This window comes from Rhamphochromis sp. 'chilingali' (assembly GCF_963969265.1).
Source record: "Rhamphochromis sp. 'chilingali' genome assembly, chromosome: 14".
Taxonomy (NCBI): domain Eukaryota; kingdom Metazoa; phylum Chordata; class Actinopteri; order Cichliformes; family Cichlidae; genus Rhamphochromis; species Rhamphochromis sp. 'chilingali'.
Window position 1 is genome coordinate 13,788,937 of NC_137941.1, and position 22,087 is coordinate 13,811,023.

General features: G+C 39.0%; 1 protein-coding gene across 2 annotated transcripts; it reads right to left on the reverse strand.

Annotated features, from left to right (window-relative positions):
• Window positions 1–173: 173 nt before the first annotated feature.
• On the reverse strand, window positions 174–21,930 carry ptprna (protein tyrosine phosphatase receptor type Na). Of its 2 annotated transcripts, none has more exons than XM_080903025.1 (24): window positions 21,534–21,930; window positions 18,107–18,157; window positions 13,313–13,423; window positions 12,978–13,083; window positions 12,741–12,888; window positions 12,380–12,575; window positions 11,986–12,138; window positions 11,704–11,841; window positions 11,547–11,581; window positions 11,216–11,457; window positions 10,881–10,967; window positions 10,680–10,759; window positions 9,306–9,370; window positions 7,506–7,715; window positions 7,009–7,227; window positions 6,757–6,904; window positions 6,546–6,619; window positions 6,099–6,176; window positions 5,793–5,912; window positions 3,121–3,287; window positions 2,306–2,359; window positions 2,086–2,150; window positions 1,345–1,418; window positions 174–1,235 (listed from the first exon to the last, which is right to left on the reverse strand). In XM_080903025.1, exons 1-24 carry the CDS (start codon window positions 21,607–21,609, stop codon window positions 1,164–1,166), a joined length of 2,769 nt encoding a protein of 922 aa, XP_080759151.1. In that variant the 5' UTR covers window positions 21,610–21,930; the 3' UTR covers window positions 174–1,163. The 2 variants fall into 2 exon arrangements, with proteins under 2 accessions (XP_080759151.1, XP_080759150.1); XM_080903024.1 differs by having other exon boundaries at window positions 7,009–7,275.
• Between the last annotated feature and the right edge of the window lie 157 nt (window positions 21,931–22,087).

Below are 22,087 nucleotides of genomic sequence, written 5' to 3' on the forward strand. Positions count from 1 at the left end.
TCTCACTCAGATCACTCTAGCTCATCACATCTTGTTTCCAAAAGCCAAGTTAGTGAGTCAAGATGCTCAAGGCTTCATTATGGTGCTTGATGATGGATTATATCACAGTGGCTATCTTGCAGTCATGGTAGAATCAGCAATCCAGAAAACAGAGAACACTGAAGGCATTAGAGTTTGTTTTCTGCTGCATCACATCACAAATTTATTTAGGTCAAGTCAAAAATACATTTTTATAGATATTTTCTGTCGGTCTGCTACATGAAATAAACACAATCATCAGAATGAATTATTTACACGAATCACAAGGTCGTACACTGAGTAAGACAATAGAAGAACACAAAGTTGCTTTGTGTGCAGAAAGGGAGACGGCGAGAAGGTAGTTCATGGTCAAGTCGAACATCCATTACGAAACGACCAGCGCTGAAAGCAAACGATCATGTTTTCAAGGCAAAAAAGACACGACTCAGAAATAAAAACACACTTGACAAAAGAATACAGTATTCAAATGGACACGAATAACAACACATTCAAAGTTACATCGGAGAACAACCACACCATGTTTAACTGGGATGGCAGCCATAAATATTTGATACGTTTTGACAGGGGGTTCGACAGTATTATAACTTTGGTCCAATTTATATGTTCACCAGAGCAGCCAATACAAACCTTGTGTTGGTCATAAATTCCTTTTATGTTGGCTGATCATTTGAGGTAATAATGTCCAGTAACAATTTAATCAGATGAGTGTAAGATAACTATTTTGTCTGACAGCATGACCAAGCTTATCCCATATTCATCTGGATTCACACAGGCACCAAGGTTTTCTGTTAAATTCCCGACTGATAACCGAGTCCATGTGTAATTAGAAATTTAGGATACTAATAGAAAAATCGAATCTTGCTCTAATTGGAAAGAATTTTGATTCTCTTTGCTTTTGCTTCCTGGAAAAAAAAATCCTCAAAATAAAATTGGACTCCATAATGTTTTAAACACCCAGACAATGAGTCAGCAGGGAAAAAAGCAAGAGCAATAATAGCTCCACTGTGGCCAAGCAGATTTTTATGTACAGTAATGATCATACATGACTGAATCATACAAGTGTGTCCACTGGAGCGTGTATTCTTTTGTGTCTGCATGTCATTGTATCCATCAGCAGCTGCATCTCACTGTGGCAGGGCTTTCAAAATGGCATTCACCTCCTCAGCTACCGCCGTCAGGGCGAACTCAAACTGGTCCTAATTAGGAAAAGCAGGGAAGTGAGGCATTTGGGTAATGATGCACAATCTGAAGACTAGAAAAAATATACTGAAAAAAATATGCACACAAACAATGGACGGTATGTACCTTGGTGCGGACTAGGCCAGGTCTCTGGTCTCTGATGTGCTCCAGTGTGGCTGCAATGTCGATCTCCTTCACTCCTAATGTCATCAAGAATAGTAGCAGCATCACTAATAGTTTTTTTCTGATCTCCATCAATCTAAATCTGCTATTTTCAGATGATATGGATGTAGAAAATTCACAAAATAGATCTGTTGAGGTTATTTGTGAAGAACTATTGTGATAGAACTGACAAGAGACAGTGAAAAGGTCAGTGTCTCATTTGAGGTTGAAGTCTAAACAGACAGCAACCATGTCTGATAAACAAAAACAGATTCTGACAACTGCAAGAAAAAAAAGGAAAAAGATAATGCAACCCAGCTGAAATTAGTTTCAGTAAAATAAGACTTTGAATGGTATAGATGGAATTTGATTGCATTTCAAGTTTCCTGACTCTTTCTACAAGATTCCAGTTAAGCTGCTAAACCACTCAGCTCAAGAAATACTGAAGAAGTATGCACATATGATTAAGTTTGTAATTATTAAAATATAGTCTGAACTACCAGTACCTAATTTATTTCAACAAGCAGCTTGTAACTATAGCACCCTCTGCTGTAGTTGATAGGAAATGCAACTGTAATATGACTCAGACCAATTAAAGATTTGACTTCTCAAAATCTTTCACTGCATCATCTGTGGGCTGTAAGTCATAAAGATTAGGTATGGATGTAATGTTTCTGGGTAATGTTTTTGTTTTAACTGACTCACCCTTGGCCATGCGGTTCAGCACCATGTCAATAAGGATATACGTGCCAGTCCTGCCAGTGCCATCACTGTGGGAGTGACAGAAACGCAAACATGATCTTACAAAGTATTTTTCTTTAAAATACCCTTTAAGCAGAAAATTCACATGTATATCTGCGATTTCTGTTGTTCCACAGAAATCTGTGATCCTACAAACACCAGAGTATCTTCCTTTCAGTCTTACCCGCAGTGAACGATGATTGGACAGGAACGACCTCTGTAGCATTTATTCACCTTCCTGAAAAAGTAGAAACCAGGGAGAGAAAAGAAAGAAAAAGACAAATGACAGGAAAATGTGCTTGGTTATAAAATATTTATGGTAAAGGTTACAACTGACCTTTTCACAATAAAATAAAAACATCTTATTATTAATACAGAAATGGCAAAGTCTGCTTTGAGTATTTGTGGAATATCACAGTGAAAACAAAGTAAGTGACCATGTTGGAAATACAAGGAATGGAATAACTGCATGTGACAGGTAAATAAAATGAGATCAGGAATAGCTGGAAATTTGACTGGACGGGAAAATTAGATACTGCATGAGGGTGTGGAGGACAGTGAGATGGTGAAAACAGGATAGAATAAGTGGAGAGGAAGCCACAGATTCACTGTCCCTCTTGCAGTAGCCAGTCACACCTGCCAATGCTCATTTTTATGACTATGCAACTGGAGCCAGAGTACTAGCTGCAAACCACAAAAATGACACCGGGAGATGTTAAAATACAAACCTGTCAACCTGCACACTGGGGTAGAGGGAGAGAGAGAGTGTCAACGATGATGGATTAAGCTTGAAATGAATTACACGGAAAGTGATCATATACACTTACAAATAGCAGGGAGGATGGAAAACACAGAAAAGAGATGGACATGAAGGCGATCAGCGGGATTCAAATCCACCAATGTGACTACTGGTATTTCAAGTGTTTATACATATATTTATTTGTATGCTTTTGTATAAACAAGGGCAGTCTGCGTGCATGTTTGTGGGTAGTTTCTTACCTGCGGAAGTCAAGCAGTGGTCGTGTGGAGGTGGGGATGCCATCAGCTGGCCAGCTCAGCAGGTGAAACTGGGTCAAGGTACGTGTCTCCTGCGTCTGGACATTTTTCAGGTAGAAGCTACGCACCAGGAAGTCCTTGCACCAGATGTGTTCTGACACCAGGTTCACCTGACATACACAAAGACACAGTGGGGAGGAAAGAAGAGAGGGAGGGGTTGGATGCAGGGGAAAGGGGTAAAAAATATGAGTCATGAATCTTTTGAATTATTTAAAATTTAAATATACAGAGATTCAGCTTTTTAAGCGTTTAATCAGGTAAACTTCCAGGAGGAAAAAAAGGTTATACATACTGTGTACTTACTTACTGTGAAAATAACTTTAGTATAAACAAGGCACAGTGAATCTAAGTCTAATCAGCTTTATTCATTGTATTCTCTATGACTCATCGTTTTTTTGTCATATATTTTGAGCAAAAACAGCAGGGCTAATCAAGGGATCTTTTCCATGAGTGTTGAAACAATCGTGCAAATATCGATACAGGAATCAAACTTTGCATGTTTATCTCTCTGGTATGGAGCTGTTAATTTGAAAAATCCTATTTGCCACAACAGTTTTCAATTTTTTCCAATTCGACCATCTCAGAAACAGCTGTTTTATTACATCATTTCAACCACTGCCTACTTTTCAAGTTTCACTTTGATTTATATGCTTTTCGCTATAGGTAGGTCAAATGTAATGTAAATCAGTTATTTTTCTAACATGCTAACAGACAGATAACGTTAGATTACACCAACAGCCACTTAATCACCAGTTAACCCGACAAGCAGTTCTTTGGAGGAGTTCAAACCCAGAACCCTCTTGCTGTGAGGCTACCCAGATATTTGTTGTATTGGCTAAATAAAATGACTAATCCAAGTACGATATCAAGTATATAAAGTTAATGCTCTCTGAGTTCTGCCCTCTCCTTTACTCCATGGTGAATGATTTGTTTCTCCAGAAACACATTTTTAACACTCATGCAAAGCTGGATGTAGGCACCGGGGGTATTTGGGGTTTGGTGTCATGTCTAAGCAGGGGCGGATCTAAAAGGGTGGCATGGGGTGGCAAGTGCCACCCTAAAATGATCTCTTGCCACCCCAAGTGCCACCCTAGTTTTGCATATGACAATGTTGTTTATTAAAATAAGATAGCTTATAGATTAACACTTAGATTAACACTTAGTTACAGTTAACAGTGAATAGAAATGCTTAAACTGAATATATTGCATAGTGTTACCCCCCTCCACCATTAACAAATGGTTCAGCCCATAGCGCAGACCGGCTTTTTTCTTGTGTTCAGTAGCAAGCGATGCTCATGATTGTGTCAGAGCACATTTTGAACAACACCATGGGAATTTCAGATTTCACAGATTCACAGATTTCAGGTGGTTGGTTGTTGCACTCTGGAAATGGAATGAAGGTGAGTGTTATTAACCGTCTGGGGGTCCACGGACACGCTGCACCTCCAAATCACATGACTGATTTAAGCTGACACAGCAACAAGCTGCAGCCGTGCTGAGTTTTTGAGCCTGCGTTGAATGTTCGGACTTCAAAGTTTTTACATTTTAATTACAGGCCAGTAAATCCAGAGTTATGATAAAAAAATATTTGTATATATAAGCCATGCTTTTTTCTAAATACTGTCGTTACATTTTTTTTTTCTTCGACCAATTTAAAAAAAAAAGTCAACACGTGGGATTTGGTTGTTTAGGAAGAAAGGAAAGTTTTGGGAGTGACGGAAACGGCAGCGAGACAGAGCGAGCGAGTGAGAGAGTTTTTAGAAGGGGGACATTTCTGACGTTTAGTGTGGAGTGTACAGTTAGTGTGTTGTGTTGTCTTGTGTAGTTAGTCTGTCGTGTAGTATTTCTTTTGTTTTGTGTGTCAGCAAGGGCACTAATGAACGTCACAAAGGCACATTTGCAATGTAAACACTGTCACTAAGTGATACACCTCCTGTTGTCAGGCCTGCAGGTTTTTCCCTGTGGAAAACACAATTTGTGGGGCATCTTACTGCAAGACCCGATTGTTCTCTCATTTTAGATAGAGTAATATTTTTAAGTGGTTGTACAAAATAAAAAAAACGGCAGGTGTATTGACTGCATTTTTAGATAAATAGTTGTATATGTTTACAAAATGTGTGCATAATTTTTTAAAATGTACAATTTATATTTGCATTTCAAGTTTAATTTACTCAACATGTTTCTGTTTTTTTTACAGTAAAAAAATACTACTAGGATTTTACATTTGTGTGATTTCAGATCAGTAATATTAATACAGTAATGTCAATGAAAAAACAACTAAATTCAGACACATGAGGTTGAAAAGAATGGAAAGAAGTTTTCAGACTTCATTTTTGCGAAACTTATAAAATTTGACACTATGATCATTCAGGAATGGCATGTCTAGTTTATGCTATATAAAAATATCCATATTTCTTGGCTTTGTGGACAGCCATCTTGAAAACAGCCACCATTTTAAGACATCAATTAGCTAACAGGCTTTATACAAAGACAATGTAGTGACAGAAGCAGACATGTGCCAATACAATTTGCACTTGTATACACTTGTGGATGTACACTTGTAATGTTATCTTCTGCACTACGCGAGAAAGCTCAAAGTTAAACAGGAAATTAACCTCATAGATGTGGTAGAGTGACGAGCCCTCGTCAGGCCAGTATCGTTCACACTGCTTCTCTCCGTCCTCCACCAAAGCTGTCATCATAACAATCACTGTGCAGCCGTTCTCCCACACCATCTGAAGGTTGAACAGAGCAAGCACACACACAAACACACATCTTAATGTCACTTTAAGACGACTCAGTATATGGCTGTAAAATATGCACTGCTTTACTGTCTTTTGCACTGAATATATTACAAATTCATAGAAATGGGAGGAAGACAGAGTGATGGGGAAAAGAAGCAGAGGGGAGACTGCACCAACCTGCCAGAAATCAGCAACAGTATGGGGAAGAGGTCCCTGTGTGGCAATGTAAGATGGTTGGCGAGGATCATGATCAAACTGATGATTGAAAAAGGAAAAAGAGTCTCTTAAAATCCATGCACAGAATATGAGTATTAGAAAGTTCAGATGCAATTTGCATTTTCATAAAATTATAATATTAAGATTTGTATTTCTTAATTTCTCTCGAATATCAAGAGAGAAAAATATGTCACGCTGTATCCTGATTGAGCTGCAGATGGATGTGTTGTATGTTCTCATACAACACATCCAAATAATTATGCTTCAAAGTGTTTCCTTACATCCAAACAATGACTCCTTTCTTTATGAAGTCATCTATCCAGCAACAGAGTATTACACAAATTTATACTTAACTGAATAACTATGTCATATTTTATATATGTTTTATTTGACATGAGGGATTCTTACAAGCATGCTGGCATTGATATAATCTTGTTTATTGGGGTTTACATCAGTCTTCAGTTTCACACGAGAGTGATCATCTGGAAGAAAAAAGAAGGTGTTTGGGCTTTAATTATGTTAAAGGTTTAGGTTAAAGGTTGGTGAGACTTTCAATTAAATACTTTCCATGAAAATGTACAAAATATAGAAATTATAAAAAGTGTTACATGTTACTAACAGGGGAGGGCTTCAGCATGTCTGTTTTTGTCCATGTTGTCTGCAGACTGAGCCACAGCTACTGAACTGGGTTCCGCCTGATAGGAACACAAAGCCTCCCACTCCTTCTGGAGACGGTCCTTATTACGCAGGTGATCCTCCATATACGCCTGAGGAAGAGATGGGACACCAGAAATAAATATTTCATAAACAAAGAGCAGATTTCACCAATCTGTAGTACATTTACTCTCCACGCTGACTGTTTTTCACTCACTAGTATCATGTGACCGGTGGAGATGTCCATGTTAGACTGGGCAGGCTCCTCGCTCCAGGACGGGGTGGAGCTGTGGGTGGAGGATGGGCTGTGCTGGGGACCATCACTGAATTGGGAGGAAACGCTGCTGACACGGGATGTATCTGTACCCCTCCGTCCACCTGCACCCGTGCTTACAGCAGGTCCAGAGATGCTGCTGCTCACTCCTCCCATACAGTCCTGGCGGCACAGGGAGGATTTAGATGCCATGTGCTGCCGACATAGCTCCTGAACAGATGGAAAACTGCATTACTTTAGGCATTTAATGCATGAACTGCACGCAATTAACTGCCTGACTTAAGAGCTTTTCTCGATGCTTTTAATTATCTGCCTTTTTCTGCTTTTCCATCCATTATAACACCTCAACACTGGGAAAAATACATAATGATGAAAATGCATCAAATAGCACTAAAGGACACTTGTATGTAATTTTGACCAGATCCCTTATGTAGCCTTACCTGGTAGTCAAAGTGAGTTTCTGCACCTCCCTCTGGCCCCAGGCCAAGCTTGCCATTGTTCACTTGCTGAGCATAGTGCCTGAGACAAGCTACGGCCATGGCCAATACCAGCACACCTCCAACAACTGCCATGGAAACAAGGGTGATAACTGTCCCACTGGAGCCCTGGGAAACCCTGGTTACCTGAGGGAGACCCCGCGCATCTGTCCTCTAGAAAAAGGATGATCATAAAGAGCAGTGAGTAAGATATAGACAAGTGGGCAGGAACACAAAGAAAACAGGCTGTTATCTCCATTTTTTAACATGCGCATCAACGGTCAACCCAAACTAAGGCGCTCCAGCAAATCCACCCTCACTACTGCAATTCAAAGGCCACTCATTTCCTTTTACCAACAGAATTGCTTCTCTGTAACTGCACTTGACAGCAACGTGTGCCCAGTGAGCTGCTGAGCTAAGTTTAAAAGACAGAGGTCTGAAAGGTCAAGGTGTTGCGCCCCAGAAATCATTAAAAAGACAGCTGAGGCTCCAGGAGATCAGCCAACCATCTTATACAACATGCCATGTATCAGTGCTATGAGGTATAGTCTGCCCCCAAGTGTCATTCCACCTATTCTTCAACTTGATCTTTATTTACAAACAATTTTCCCCATGCTACCCACATACAACAGAAGTTACCAGCTCTGTTTTGTCAGCTTAATGCTGTGGCTGTTTCACAGCAGTGAAATTGAAATGTCAATCCAAGGAAAAACTAATAAAAATTAATAAATAAACCAACCAGCCTCGAAAGGACAAGTTAAATTTGAAGGCCAAGGCAGAGAAGAAAATCAAAAGCCAGAAGGGAAGTGCACAGCGGTAACCAAAGAGACAGAGGTAGTACAGTATCTTTACTTTGTCCTAACTTTACAGTATATCATCGTTTACTGACAAATACCAGCACTGAGATATTGTGTGATTAAAAATGCAAAGAAACTGTCCTTTGTCGTAGTTTACAAAATGTACATAAAACGAATGAAAACAGCATACAGTAATTTAGAAATGCAGTAATTTTTTTTGTTTGTTTTTTTTTTTGGGGGGGGGGGGGGACAACATCATTTGAATAAATTAATAACACACAAACACACACACATGTCTAGTGAGAAAAAAAGGATCAGCTTGTGCCATTTGATCACATCAGTATCAGATACACAGATGCTGGCAGCACGACTGTGATATTATCACCCTGAAAGCAATCTGTGTGTGTGCGTGCCTGTGTGTGCGTGTGTGTGTCATCCTTATATTCAATCTACATGCGCATTTTGGAAATAATGATCGATTACACATAAAGACTGACACATGAGTGACGATTCAGAGGCTAGGAATCAAGCTGTTTATGTGAAACGGTGAATAATGAGGTTAATGACATTGGTGACTGTTGCCATAGCACCTGGGATCTGGAAGCCTCAGTAGGGGTGAGGTGGGGGGGGAGATGGAACTCCATGGCAACAAGTGAAATGCTGGTTGTTAGGATGTGTTGCCTCACTTATTGGTTCTGGCAACCACAATTTACACACATAAAAAAAGAGTTGTATACAGCACAAGTGTAGTGATCTTGTTAACAAAGGTTACTTAATCGCTGAAGGTAATAAACGTGATCAAGTTATTCTCACTTTCTTAGCTATACATTTAATTCATGTCATAGTATCAGTACTAAACAAAGCCACAAAAGATAAGCGCAAATAAAGACACACAGTACACTGTGATTAAATTAGAGCGAAAATGTTAACAAAAAAGATGAAAAATGTTTGTGTGTAAAACAAATACCTCTCCCACACCAGTCTGCACAATCTTGAGACCCGTCTCAGACTCCAGGAAATTCTTTTCAGATACTGTTGGAGTAAAAAATAAAAAAACAACACAGGCCTTTCAATATCGGGTCTAACACTGTAAACCGACTCTTGCATACAACCTGACAAAAACACATTTATTTACAACATTTCAGCTCTCCATGAGGCAAACGGTTCATGGAAAAGAAATGCCTATAGTATGTATAAGTCTACCAAACAAAAACATTCCTAATGTAATATAGAAAGGTAAACTCTTCACTTTTTTTCATTTCTAATGTTGTTTTGTCTTGTACTCTTCTTAGTGTTTCAGTGGGGATGAATCCAAAGATTGGGAACGTATATTTTGAGCCTTATGGTCTGTTTTAGCCTTATGGTGAAATTGTGTTTAACATATGTACAGTACGCTACATTGCTACGGGCCATCCGATCCCTATACAACCGTTGCAAGAGCTTGGTTCGCATTGCCGGCAATAAGTCGGACTCGTTCCCGGTGGGTGATGGGCTCCGCCAGGGCTGCCCTTTGTCTCCGGTTCTGTTCATAATTTTTATGGACAGGATTTCTAGGCGCAGCCAAGTAGCGGAGGGCTTTCGCTTTGGTGGCCTCAGAATCTCATCTCTGATTTTTGCGGATGATGTGGTTCTGTTGGCTTCATCGGGTGAAGGCCTCCAGCTCGCACTGGAACGGTTCGCAGCCGAGTGTGAAGCAGCGGGAATGAGGATCAGCACCTCCAAATCTGAGGCCATGGTTCTCAGCCGGAAAAGGATGGAGTGCCCACTCCGGGTCGGGGATGAGTTCCTGCCCCAAGTGGAGGAGTTCAAGTATCTCGGGGTCTTGTTCGCGAGTGATGGGAGAAGGGAGCCGGAGATCGACAGACGGATTGGGGCTGCAGCTGCAGTAATGCGGACGCTGCACCGGTCCGTCGTGGTGAAGAGGGAGCTGAGTGTAAAAGCGAAGCTCTCAATTTACCGGTCGATCTACGTCCCTACCCTCACCTATGGCCACGAGCTGTGGGTAGTGACCGAAAGAACGAGATCGCGGATACAAGCGGCAGAAATGAGCTTCCTCCGAAGGGTGGCTGGCCTCTCCCTTAGAGATAGGGTGAGAAGTTCAGCCATCCAGGAGGGGCTCAGAGTAGAGCAGCTGCTGCTCCACGCTGGAGAGATTATATCTCTCGGCTGGCCTGGGAACGCCTTGGTGTTCCCCCGGATAAGCTGGAGGAGGTGGCTGGGGAGAGGGAGGTCTGGGCCTCTTTGCTTAGGCTGCTGCCCCCGCGACCCGGCCTCGGATAAAGCGGATGAATGGATATGTACAGTATGTGGATAAATGCAAATCTGTGTTTTTGAGCCTTACCGGCTTTAGCAGCTACCTCTGCCGCCGTCATGTTGTGCTCATTTTGTCGGATACGGAAAGTCAGTGCAGGACCGACAACGCTGGCAACACATAAACACAGGGACACACATGTTGGATCGCCGAAAACTGCAAAAATACAGGAATGAAGAGTACAACAAACTAACTGTCTCTAAAGCATCTAACATACAACTACAGTGCTACCTAATGTTGATGAAGCTGCTTGTTGTCAAGTGTATTTTATCAGCCAGCAGCTCCAACATCTTGACTCCATCGTACAGACTCAGGGGACTACGAATGAAACAAACATCATTAATTTTGCTGTAAACACAAATTTTTAATAAATGTCTTGTTTTCTGCTTTTTACTTTTAAATAAATTACTATTAACGTTACACAACAGGCTATAATTAGACAGCGTTTATTAAAGCATCACTACACTAAACAAATCATTAGTAACTCAAACAAAGTTTTTTTTCATGTTTTAGATGTTTTTCCTATGAACCGAAGAACTGAGTGTTAAAATAGATCAAGTGCTGACCTCTGATTGGTGACAATGTACCCATACTCCTCTTTGGCCCCTGTGCTCTCCACTACTGGCAGCCCCTGTCCCTTAAAATCTAGTCCAGCTTCAGCGGGAGCAGCCTGCGGAGGTTGAGAGGCAGACGGGGGGAGGCTGGAACTCTTGGATGAAGGTGTAGCTTGAACTGAGGCAGTGGAGGGGACAGGGGCAACAGGAACAGGCTTCTCTGGCTTATTGGAAATGCTGTCTGTTTTTAACAGCTGCATATAAGGGGGAGAGGAGAAAACACGCCTATGTAAGAACCTATGATCACATTTTTTATGACTGCTATTAGTAGATGCTAACATACTTCCTTGAGGGTGTTGAGGTCTTTTTCGACTGGATCTATGAATACAGAGAAAATCTTTTTTACACAAATACTAAATAAAAAATGCTGGAAATTGTAGGGATTATGATATTTCTATATTTAAGAAATTGGGAATTTTTTTTTTGCTTTGGTTTCTTACCAAGTTGGGGGGGTGTGCCAGTTTTGCCCTGATGCTGCAGCAGTGTGAGAGCTAGCTTGTAGAGCTGCTCCTGACTGAGGTCTCTTGGACTGACTCCGTACTTCTGCAAGACAGCCGACATCCTTTGGCGCAAGTCATCTAACACAGGATGGGATTACTGTTATTTTTGCACTAATCATTTTTCAAACATATTGGCAGATTATGTATGTGCATCTGTAGTTTAACTATGTGTGTCATTATGTTTATGCTGTATATATTTATGCTTGCGTTCCTTTTTCTCACCATTATTCCCAGACAGTGTGCTATAGTCCTGAAGAACTTTCTTAGTCTGCAAGGGTTGCTGCCTGCCTGCAGTACCAAGCCTCTCCTGTAGGGTGTAATCTTCCACATAGTCCACTGGTATATCCAGTTCCAAGTCGTCATAATAAGGCAGACCTGCTCATGAAAGCAGGTACAGCAGGAAACATCATTGTTTGTGATTGGCCCAAAAATGTGCCAGAGTTCTATCTTTTTTTATGTCTATGGATACTTTCTGCATGAGAAACTGAGACTGGATAGTTTGTTTTTATATATTTAAGTGTATGCATTTAAATATTTTTAAAATATCTATTTATCTTTGTGTTGAATTAGTAAAAAAAATTATGAAAAAAAGTAATTATGTTTAAAAAAATTTTACCTGCAGGAACCACGGAAGGAGCCCCTCTGTGGCGGTAAGATGGCTGTGCAGATGCCAGGTAAAGAGACAGAGCTTCCAGCAGCAGCTGCCTGTCACGATCACGCTCTCTCTGGTTGGTCTGGGACCTCAAAGAAGGGCGGGCATAAGCACCTGCTGAACCCATGAGAGATCTCTCTACTTCGTCTTGGTACCTATGCTGTGTTAGCAGAGACAGTACATAATACCTGTTATACCAGATGTAAACTGTGGCACATTATTATGTGTGTTACACTTATATGCAAAATTTTGTATACACCTGTTCATGAAGTGTTATAAATGACACAAATCCAGCTGCTGCTAATCACAGTGTGTGTTTTCATACCTGGAGGTACGCGTATGGGTCCATAGATGCTGTTTGCATGCGCAGTGGGGACTGAGGCGGCTCAACAATCATGTAGTCCACATATTTGCCACTAGGAGAAGCAGACGCTGATTTTGAACTTTGGTGGTGGGAGGAGGGCTGTTTGGACCTGGCGACCAAGAAAGAATCGACTAAATCTGTTATATAAATATGCAATTTCTTTCTCTGTCAATTTCAAAATAACTAAGGTGTACTTGCTGAGACAAGGATGAGGTGTTTGGCTTTGAGGGAAGTGTGGTATGAGGAACTCTTTTCAGCTCCTTTGACAAAATATATTGGGTGATGTCATCCTGCCATGACAGCCCTGCACATACAGATGGAAAATACATTTTAAAAAATAGCTGTTAGTAAAAGTGCAAGACCATGGTGTGTGTACAGATTACAGAAATACAGACAGAAAAAGGGGCACTGATATCAATGCTCTTTGCTGACATTATGAATGAATAAAGCACTTTTTCGTTTTATTGCAGCTATTTAAAGGCATGTGGGTATTCACTTTAACACTTTTAGCTCTCTATTATGTTCAGTCTCACCTTCTAGCATGAGCTGTTTTAGAACTTCTTGCATCCTCTTCAGAACAGGAACTGACACCTGGTACTGGACCTGGTCCTGCTTAGAGGTTCGACACTGACCAAACAACCCATCTGAAATACACACATGAATACGGATGTAAATATGTAACCCCAAATTTGCCAAGGGCAGCCTCTCGAGTCCTGGTCCAGGATACAACAACTAAGCTGACAGTGATTTCACAATGCAGCAGGAAATCAACAGGTGTAAGTAACAAAATTTGGCTGACTTTTTATGTGGCTGTGTCAGTTGTGTCTCCGGACCCCCGTTGTACTACACCATCACTGGCATACTGACATGTCTGCTTACAGTTATGACAAAAAAGGCAGAGTGCAACGCTTAAACAGAAGGGAGCAATCGTTAACTTTTTTCCTCATTCAAAATGTCGGCTGTGTTAAAAAAGGCCCTCAGGAGAAATTCCCCTCATAACAAAGACATTGCCATATTAGAGAAGCTATTATATTTTTTATATCTCAGTAAGCCTCTGAGAATGATCCTATTATTTCATAAGACATCAAGCGAAGTTCAGTTTTTTGTGCTTTTTGTGATTTAACCGTATACATTTCAATACAAATGGTTCCACTGACACTGCTTTGGAGGTTATTTAGTCATAGCTGTAATTCATATGGTGGCCCACACTACACTAGCCCACAGTAGTGAGTCATAGTTTTGAAGTTCAGCCCACACACTTGTCACAATCCTTTTGAAGAGCTCCTGTCGCCATCTGTGTGTGTAAGTGCTTTTGAAAAATTGAAGTCGCTAACTTGCAGGTACCTTCATGGCAACAGAAATATTAATAGCATATTCTCAGGATCACCTGTGGACAGTTTTCTCTCTTTGTTATCATAAACCGCATGCATCGTCATAGATCTGCTCTTCAGCAATAAATTACTGGGATCTTAATAAAGTTAGTATTTGCTGCACTTGCACTTAGGTAATCAGTGCAATGCAATAGGAATTGCCCCTATAAATTATAAATAAACTGTTTGGGTTACATGGAAAAGGTCTGAAATCAGTGCTTAAAAAAGTGTATGCTCACTTTTGTAAGCATCTAACTCACTTGGGTGAGTTTATTGCAAATGAAACGCTGTGAAAAGTCTAAATCAGATATAGAAGGCTTGTGTTTCTAATCTGTATACTCAGTGAATTAGGACCTAGATTGCTGAAATGCTATGTGATAGGAATAAAGATAAAACCGAGCAGGCTATGCTTTAACTGGTGCACTGATGAGTCACCACAGCCACTACACCAGCTAAATCTCACACAACCCACTTTGCCACACTGAGATAGTGAATTGTTTTAGTGAACAGATTAGGGAGGATTAAGGTGTTTTTATAGCCACGCATTTTGTATGAAACAGCCCAGCTTTTATTTTTTCAATTGAAAACTCAGGAGCAGTGTAGAAAGTGTTACACATGCACTATGTCAGGTCAGGTATTGATTTAAAAAAAATTTTGCCCAAAAAGAAAACATGAATTCAGTTCCAGCTTGTTATTGCTTTAAGAAACAGTCACTAAAGGTAAAGAAATGATACCTACAGAGTCATTATAATCTATGATTCAAGCCAAAACAACACTTTGAGTTAAGGTTGACATCAGAGCAGCTAAAAATGCTGTGAATTAGTGAAGTTGGATGGCAAAATTTTAACATTAACTATGGTAAAAATAAATAAATAAATAAATAAATAAATAAATAAATAAATATATATATATATATATATATATATATATATATATATATATATATATATATATATATATATATATATATATATATATATATATATATATATATATATATATATATATATATATATATATATATATTCTATTATGTTTATTTAGTTTCTTTTTTGCAGAAAATGTTTCATATGATAAGAATAGCCTAAGCCTTGTGCTCAATTTTACCAAAGAAATTTACAATCTCATGAGGGATACAGGATTTAAAAATTCTTATAAAGAAATAAAGATACAAACTTGTATATGTTTCCCCACCAAGACCACTAAAGAAAAACAATCATATAAATACATATCTCGTCCTAATGATTGTAAAACGCATCATCAAATTACAACTTTGTTAATGTTGATGAAGGGCCATCCTGGCAGTTTATTGTACTAGTAGAGTATAAAGCTGTTATTATTCCTGGTGAATGGACTGATGACAGAAAGGCAGAATTGAAGACAAATGAAGAGAAGCCATCAAACTGGATGGCTTGATTGGACTGGGACTATTCTGAGAGCTCGGGTTATTTCAGTAAATGTCATTTTTTTTCTGCAGGGATCATAGCATATCGATTTCAGTGTTGTTATCCAAAAGAATCTGACAATATGAGAAATATAAGATTCAAGATAAATGAACTCATTTAAAAACATACTCCCCCCAATATATTAACTGTGATTAAAACATGTATTAATCATTTATATCCTTGGAACAAAAGTATGCATAGAAACAATCAAGCTGTAAAACATTAATACATTTATCAGTCATGTTGGATTTATCACTACCTTAACAACAACACAGCAATATTAACACTCTGCACTCCGAGCGCTCAAATAGCATAGAAAAGAACCACGAGTACCAGTCCACTTGTTTGGAAACAGTCCCAGTATAATATAATATATTTATATTATATATATAAAATATATATTATATTATATTATGGATAATATATTTGGTAACCTACAACTTGTACTTGTCCAACTAACAGTAAACCCGCAACAGCAGTTTTGTCTCATGCAGTTTTCATCCCAGGTAAATAATGTAAAATAATGTACAATAAAACAGGAAAAAACAGCCAGATGAAGTAATGATTTAATAATTTGACCCTACCCATACGTGTAAAAGCATAAGCACAGCCCTATCATCTGGTCATTTATAGCACCATATATAATATAGGAAACCTCTAAACCGTCCTCAGTAGACTTGTGTTGTTACACATTAACCAGCAAAGATGCAAGGTCAGGTTACTATATATAGAAGAGGGTTTAACGTGCTTCCTACATTACACTGATAATGCTTCCAACAGCATAAGCTACTAGAGTAACTGAACCATCACAATATGATAAACGTGACGTGAGATCATAGGGATCATCAGTAAACCTACAAATACTTCTTTCTGGAAGCGACTGTCATGAGTAAAAACTACAGGCCTCAGCATAAAAACTTGGATCGTGCAGAGCAAAATGTGTCACTGCACACTCCACTACTTCTTGCAAATGCATACAGAATAAAGCAGCTTTTTCATCCTGTCACAGACACAAACTCAAAGATCTGAAGGGAGGCATGTATTTCATTAAACACACTAAAAAGAATGCAGTACAATACAATCATTGTTCCTTTTCACGGTAGGCACTCAGCAGTACTGAAGGTGAAAAGGGGACTCCACTACAATAATTCATGAAGATTTTAGATTTACTGCAACCATATAAAGGACTGTTTTACAATGAGCAGGCATTATTGGAGTAATTACTGCTCAATGGGTGAATGTGGATGCAATGAAGCCTTGGCGAAACCTCGGAGGACATCATAGATTAAGCCCATAAGTCTTTGATTACTGTTGGGTTGAAACAATAAACAACATTTTGCAGATCATTAAATTATTTGTTCTGTTTAGTTTTTGAAAAGGCGCAATAACAAATCTTGTAGTTATTTAAGTTAAGTTAGAGAATGCAAACCTTATTTTTTATTTTATTCTGAGAGTTCAGTACCTTTGTAATCACAGAAATTATTGAAAACATTATTAGTGACTGAACCGAGTATAAAATATCAAAGTCTCAAAGATGAACAAAAACTGCTAGGCCTATATAACTACAGCGAAGCCTGTGTGGACTGTACATTAGAAGATCAAATAAATAAAAAAAAATTAATAATAGGGCATTACGGCTACTACAAGGTTAGCAGTTAACTAAAAATTCACCAGCATATCCAAGTCCTTTATTCTGAACACAAACAGGGAAGATGTGTTGCTTCAATTAATGAGGACACACCTTTATACAGCCCTAATGGGTTTTTTTTAAATTATTTTATTATTGTTCCTCGTTGTCTTCATCAACTCAACACAGTTGCTGTTATTCTTTATGTGTTAAACATTTAGTTAAGTGTTACAGGAGCAGTGCTGACCAAAAATTTGGTCATTTAATCTTTGTTGGGGTCTGACAAACACAGACAGTTTACAGCTTATTTTGCTTAGTAGGTTCTTGAGGTGGTACAGAGATCAACAGGAAAAAAGAAAAAGGGGAACATTTCATCCACTTGGATTGTTTTTCTCCCAGTGTTGTCAGACACGCTGATATCTGTCTCTGTGTCTGCTCCTGGGCAGCTCATCCACTTAGTATTCTGTCCAATGATTGTGCGCTTGCGTAAGTGAAGCTTCCACGGGGAAGGACGTAAGTGTGTGTGTGTCAGTGACTCATCACTGTATTAGCACAACAACTGTGGGGGGGTCGACCTCGATGTGATGTCAGTGTTGCTATGGAGACAGGGGGCAGGGGTGGGGCTTAAAATGAGGAAAAGGAGAGGGGCAGGTGACTGAGAATCTGTGGTAAATAAGGCAGAGAGAGCAAAAATCCTTGACTTGTGTTTGTATGATTCTATGCGCAGCCTTTGTGTTAGGATCTGTGTGCGCCTATCGTCGAGGGCTACTAATTTACTAAGGTGCAGTGTTAGAGAAGGATTAAGAAAGCGGTCTGTCTTAAAAGTTTAACAAGTTCAAGAACATTGTGTTTGATTGTATGTGCACGTGTGTGTGGCGTACTCACCATCTGAGCAGAACTGATCCCTAGTGCACAGTTTTCGCTCAAACAGGCAACCTGAGACAGAAACACAAAGAGAAGGCTAACAAGCACCCAGAGTAAAATCTTTTACAGTAATTTCCATGGAAACGACTGCCTTAAACGCACATTCAGAGGGCGGAAATGAGACAAAGTGAGCTTAACCTGGGCTTATTCATTTTAATGAGAAACGTACTGCTCAGTGGCAACCATAACACAGTCACCCACTATCGTCACCTTGCCTTTTATATACAAATGTTACAGATGTCAATACAAGTAAATGCAATTATTATTTACATAAGAATAAGCCTCTTATATAATGGCATTTTAGTCACCCCCTTAACCCAGTTAACCCAAAAAATAAATGGCTAAAACTTTATGACTGTTATTATTTCATTTTCTGATGAAATGACGCAGTTGAAATGATATCTGTGTTTGAACAAATGCCTTTGATAAGCATGGCTGAAGACAAAATGTTTGTGACCTTTAAATTTTGCAGGTATAAAATGCATATTTGTTAACAGATGACACAGTGATTGAACATGGGTGCAAATAACAATGCTTTCATTATATATTTTGGGGTATTTACTGTAATTCATTTGTAGATTTTACACTATTTCTTTTTTTAGGTCAGTGAGTAAGACCTTGGAGGGTATGGCAATGTGGGAAAGAGCAGGTGGCTGGCGATAGAGAGGACTATAACCCAGCAGAATATGCATGAGATAACTCGCCCTCGTCTATGCTTCGATCCATTTCCATGTACCAGACAATAAATAAAAATCAATAAAATAAAACAAAATAATTCTAAGTAGATGTGTGAGACAGAGTGTGTACATGCAAAACTATATCTCAAATATGTCAGTAATCTAGCTGGCTGGTTAAACTCAAACTCGAGTAGAGAGCAAAGAATGAGAACTATTTTCTCTACCTTTTATTGAAATGACGCAGTACCTAAAAATGACTCACCGCTTAGAAACAGACACACTGCAAACACACAGTGCATGGATTTTGTATTGCTGAGAAGCCCTGAAACTTTCTTTTCATGAGTGGCATTATTGAAGCAAAATCTTACAACTGTGAATACAAACCGGATTTCTTTCACAAACAATAAGCCAAAGATGTGTTTGCGTTGCACTGACGTCAACATACCCACCGTAAAAGAGATGGTGGTTACTACCTGAAGTAAGCTTTGGCAAAAAAAAAAAAAATACATGCGCAACACTCACTGAATAAAAAAGTATCTGTGTAATTGCAGGGGCTTGCAGAAGGGCTGACATACACACCATCATAACTGAAAGTAAATACCCAAATTAAAACCCTAACCAAAAAAAAAAAAAAAAAACAATAGATAAAAAAAACATGTCGTAAGTTCATTTTAAATTATGGCTCTCATTTTTTTTTTTTATTGCATAGTAACTGTACACTCTGGTTTATAACACAGCACAGAGGAAGACCTTCAATATCTGAACAAGATATCGTTACACGTATTTGCTATTGCTAATATTATGATTTCATTATAAAACTTTCTGCAGGCAGGTACAGTAAGTCAGCTTCCTCACATCAACAGATTAGGAGTAAGCATTACAAAAATATCAGACATATCCTTTTCATAGTGATTATAATGTTCACTTTTGCAATTTATATATATATGTGTGTGTATATATATATATATATATATATATATATATATATATATATATATATATATATATATATATATATATATATATATACATACACATATGTAGAGAGAGGAAGAGAGAGAGAGAGAACAGTAAAATGTATACCAGAGCAAGGTATCGTAATGTATCACAAATGTATCAAAAAATCAAAAAATGTATCACAAAGATCCCAGTAAATCCATTAGCTTTTCTGAGGAAACTTGACCTATCAAACAGTGTTTGTTTTGTCAGGCCATCAGAGAAACAACTGAGCGGAGCGCCTCAGACACTGAGCATCATATGGTCTGCGAGAGGACGGACAGTCAGACATATGGATGGATTGATCATCATATGAAAGTGTGAAAGAAGAGAGATGGGAGGAAAGAAGAGGTGCTATCGGATGAATGGACAAAGGGAAGCAACAGTGGTTACTGGTTTCTCTCCATGGTGCTGAAATTTGAGCCGCACGGCTTTTCATTGTTCTTTTAGTTTATGCGCTTTCTTATTATTCTATGGGTTTTACAAGTCACATTATTCTTTTTAATGATATTTTCAAAAGCAAGAACTAACACACCAACATTTTGTGTTGATTTTTTACATTTTATTTTATAGAGCTTTTTTAAGTAAGTAGCTCTGTCCTGCCATCATGTTTATCATTAAATTGTCACAAAGTGTTTCTGGGTTGTTCTTGTGTTTGTTGCCAAAGAAGAAAAATGAAGAGCAAGGGAGAGAGAGAGAGAGAGAGAGAGAGAGAGAGAGAGAGAGAGAGAGAGAGAGAACAGTTGCTTTTTTCAGCTTAATTCTGAATTACTCCCTGAATTCACTGCCTGCATCACAAATCTCAACCTGCTCATGTTACACACTCAACGCATCAATCTACTAAAAGAACTAAGCTCATAACCCAACCCAGCTGCCGTCAGTTTGAAATAATAAAGCTGAACCTGTATTCCTAGCATTGTTATAGAAATGACAGGGACTATTACGAATGTCACGATCATTTCTACTGAGTGGAAATGTTTAACTGGTTTCACGTTTCAGCCCAGTAATCAAAATATTTATTAAACTTGAATTAGGTGGGGTTTTTTGGTTATATTATTAAGTACAGCTTTAGTTAGTTCAGTGATGTACATGTATATACCCCTGCTGTTTACTTTTCATCATGTTTTGTAGACCCTACACACACTAGTGTGGGCGTTATTCATTAACAAGTGGATTTGGCAGCTCCCTACTCTTGTCTCTCTTGGAAGCGTGAAAAAAAAAAACAAAAAAAAACAAACAAATAGAAACTGAGCCCAACAAGGAGCGTCAGAGTATTGTATGTGTAACAGTACCCTAAAATGATCCCTTAATGCATCATAAGAAAAAAAAACAACCCCCCCCCCCCAAAAAAAAAACAAAAAAACAAAACAAAACAAAAAAACAAAAAAAACAAAACAAAAAACTATTCATTGCTAAGACTCGGTTTTGTTTTTCCTGTTACTCCCCACATCCTTCATCTCTCCTCTGCCCGTGTTTAATCTCATTAAACATCCTCTGTATTTAGACACACAGTCCATCTCTCAGTCCGTTGTTGAACGATAAGAAGAGTATAATAAAAGAAAGGAACTCATTACAAAACCAAAAACAGAGGATAAAGTATCCTACGGTAAAGGTGACACCATGGTAAAGTCATCTGCTAACATCAAACTGCGAATATCCCAGGAGTGTATTTCGCGATGATTACCGCTCCACTATCATTTCCATCATTTTCTTACCGTATTTATCACAGATCCCTGGTTGATACAGCACCGTCAAAAGGAGCAGAGCTCGCCATGGTTTAAGGTGTTGCATGATCTTGCGAAGCTTCACAGCAGAGGAGGAGACGGAGAGAGAAAGATGCGGAGTCCCTCTGCGTTTCCACGCTTTTAAACGTCCATATTGATAAAAAGGAAGAGCCCGTGTGGAGTCGACAGCTCACATTGAACCCTAAAAGCCCACGTGACGGGAAAAATATAAAAAATAAATAGGAGATAAAAGTAACTCTTCACAGTCACCGGGTGGGGCGTGGAGATCGAGAGAAGCGGGGATAGACTGTTAACATGCAACGTATATCGACTCAACGACGGCACAGTTGCGGAAATAACGTAGAATCTGTAGAAACAGGGAGCTCTCTTCCATACAGGAGCTCAACCTGCACCTACGTCATCACGGCTTTGAGAAAGGGGGCTGGGGAGGGATGGTGAACGAAAGCGTTAACTTTTATAGTCCGCCCGTTCCTGAACGTCATGCATTCGTTATCCATATTTGTTTTTCTTTTTTTTTCTTTCTT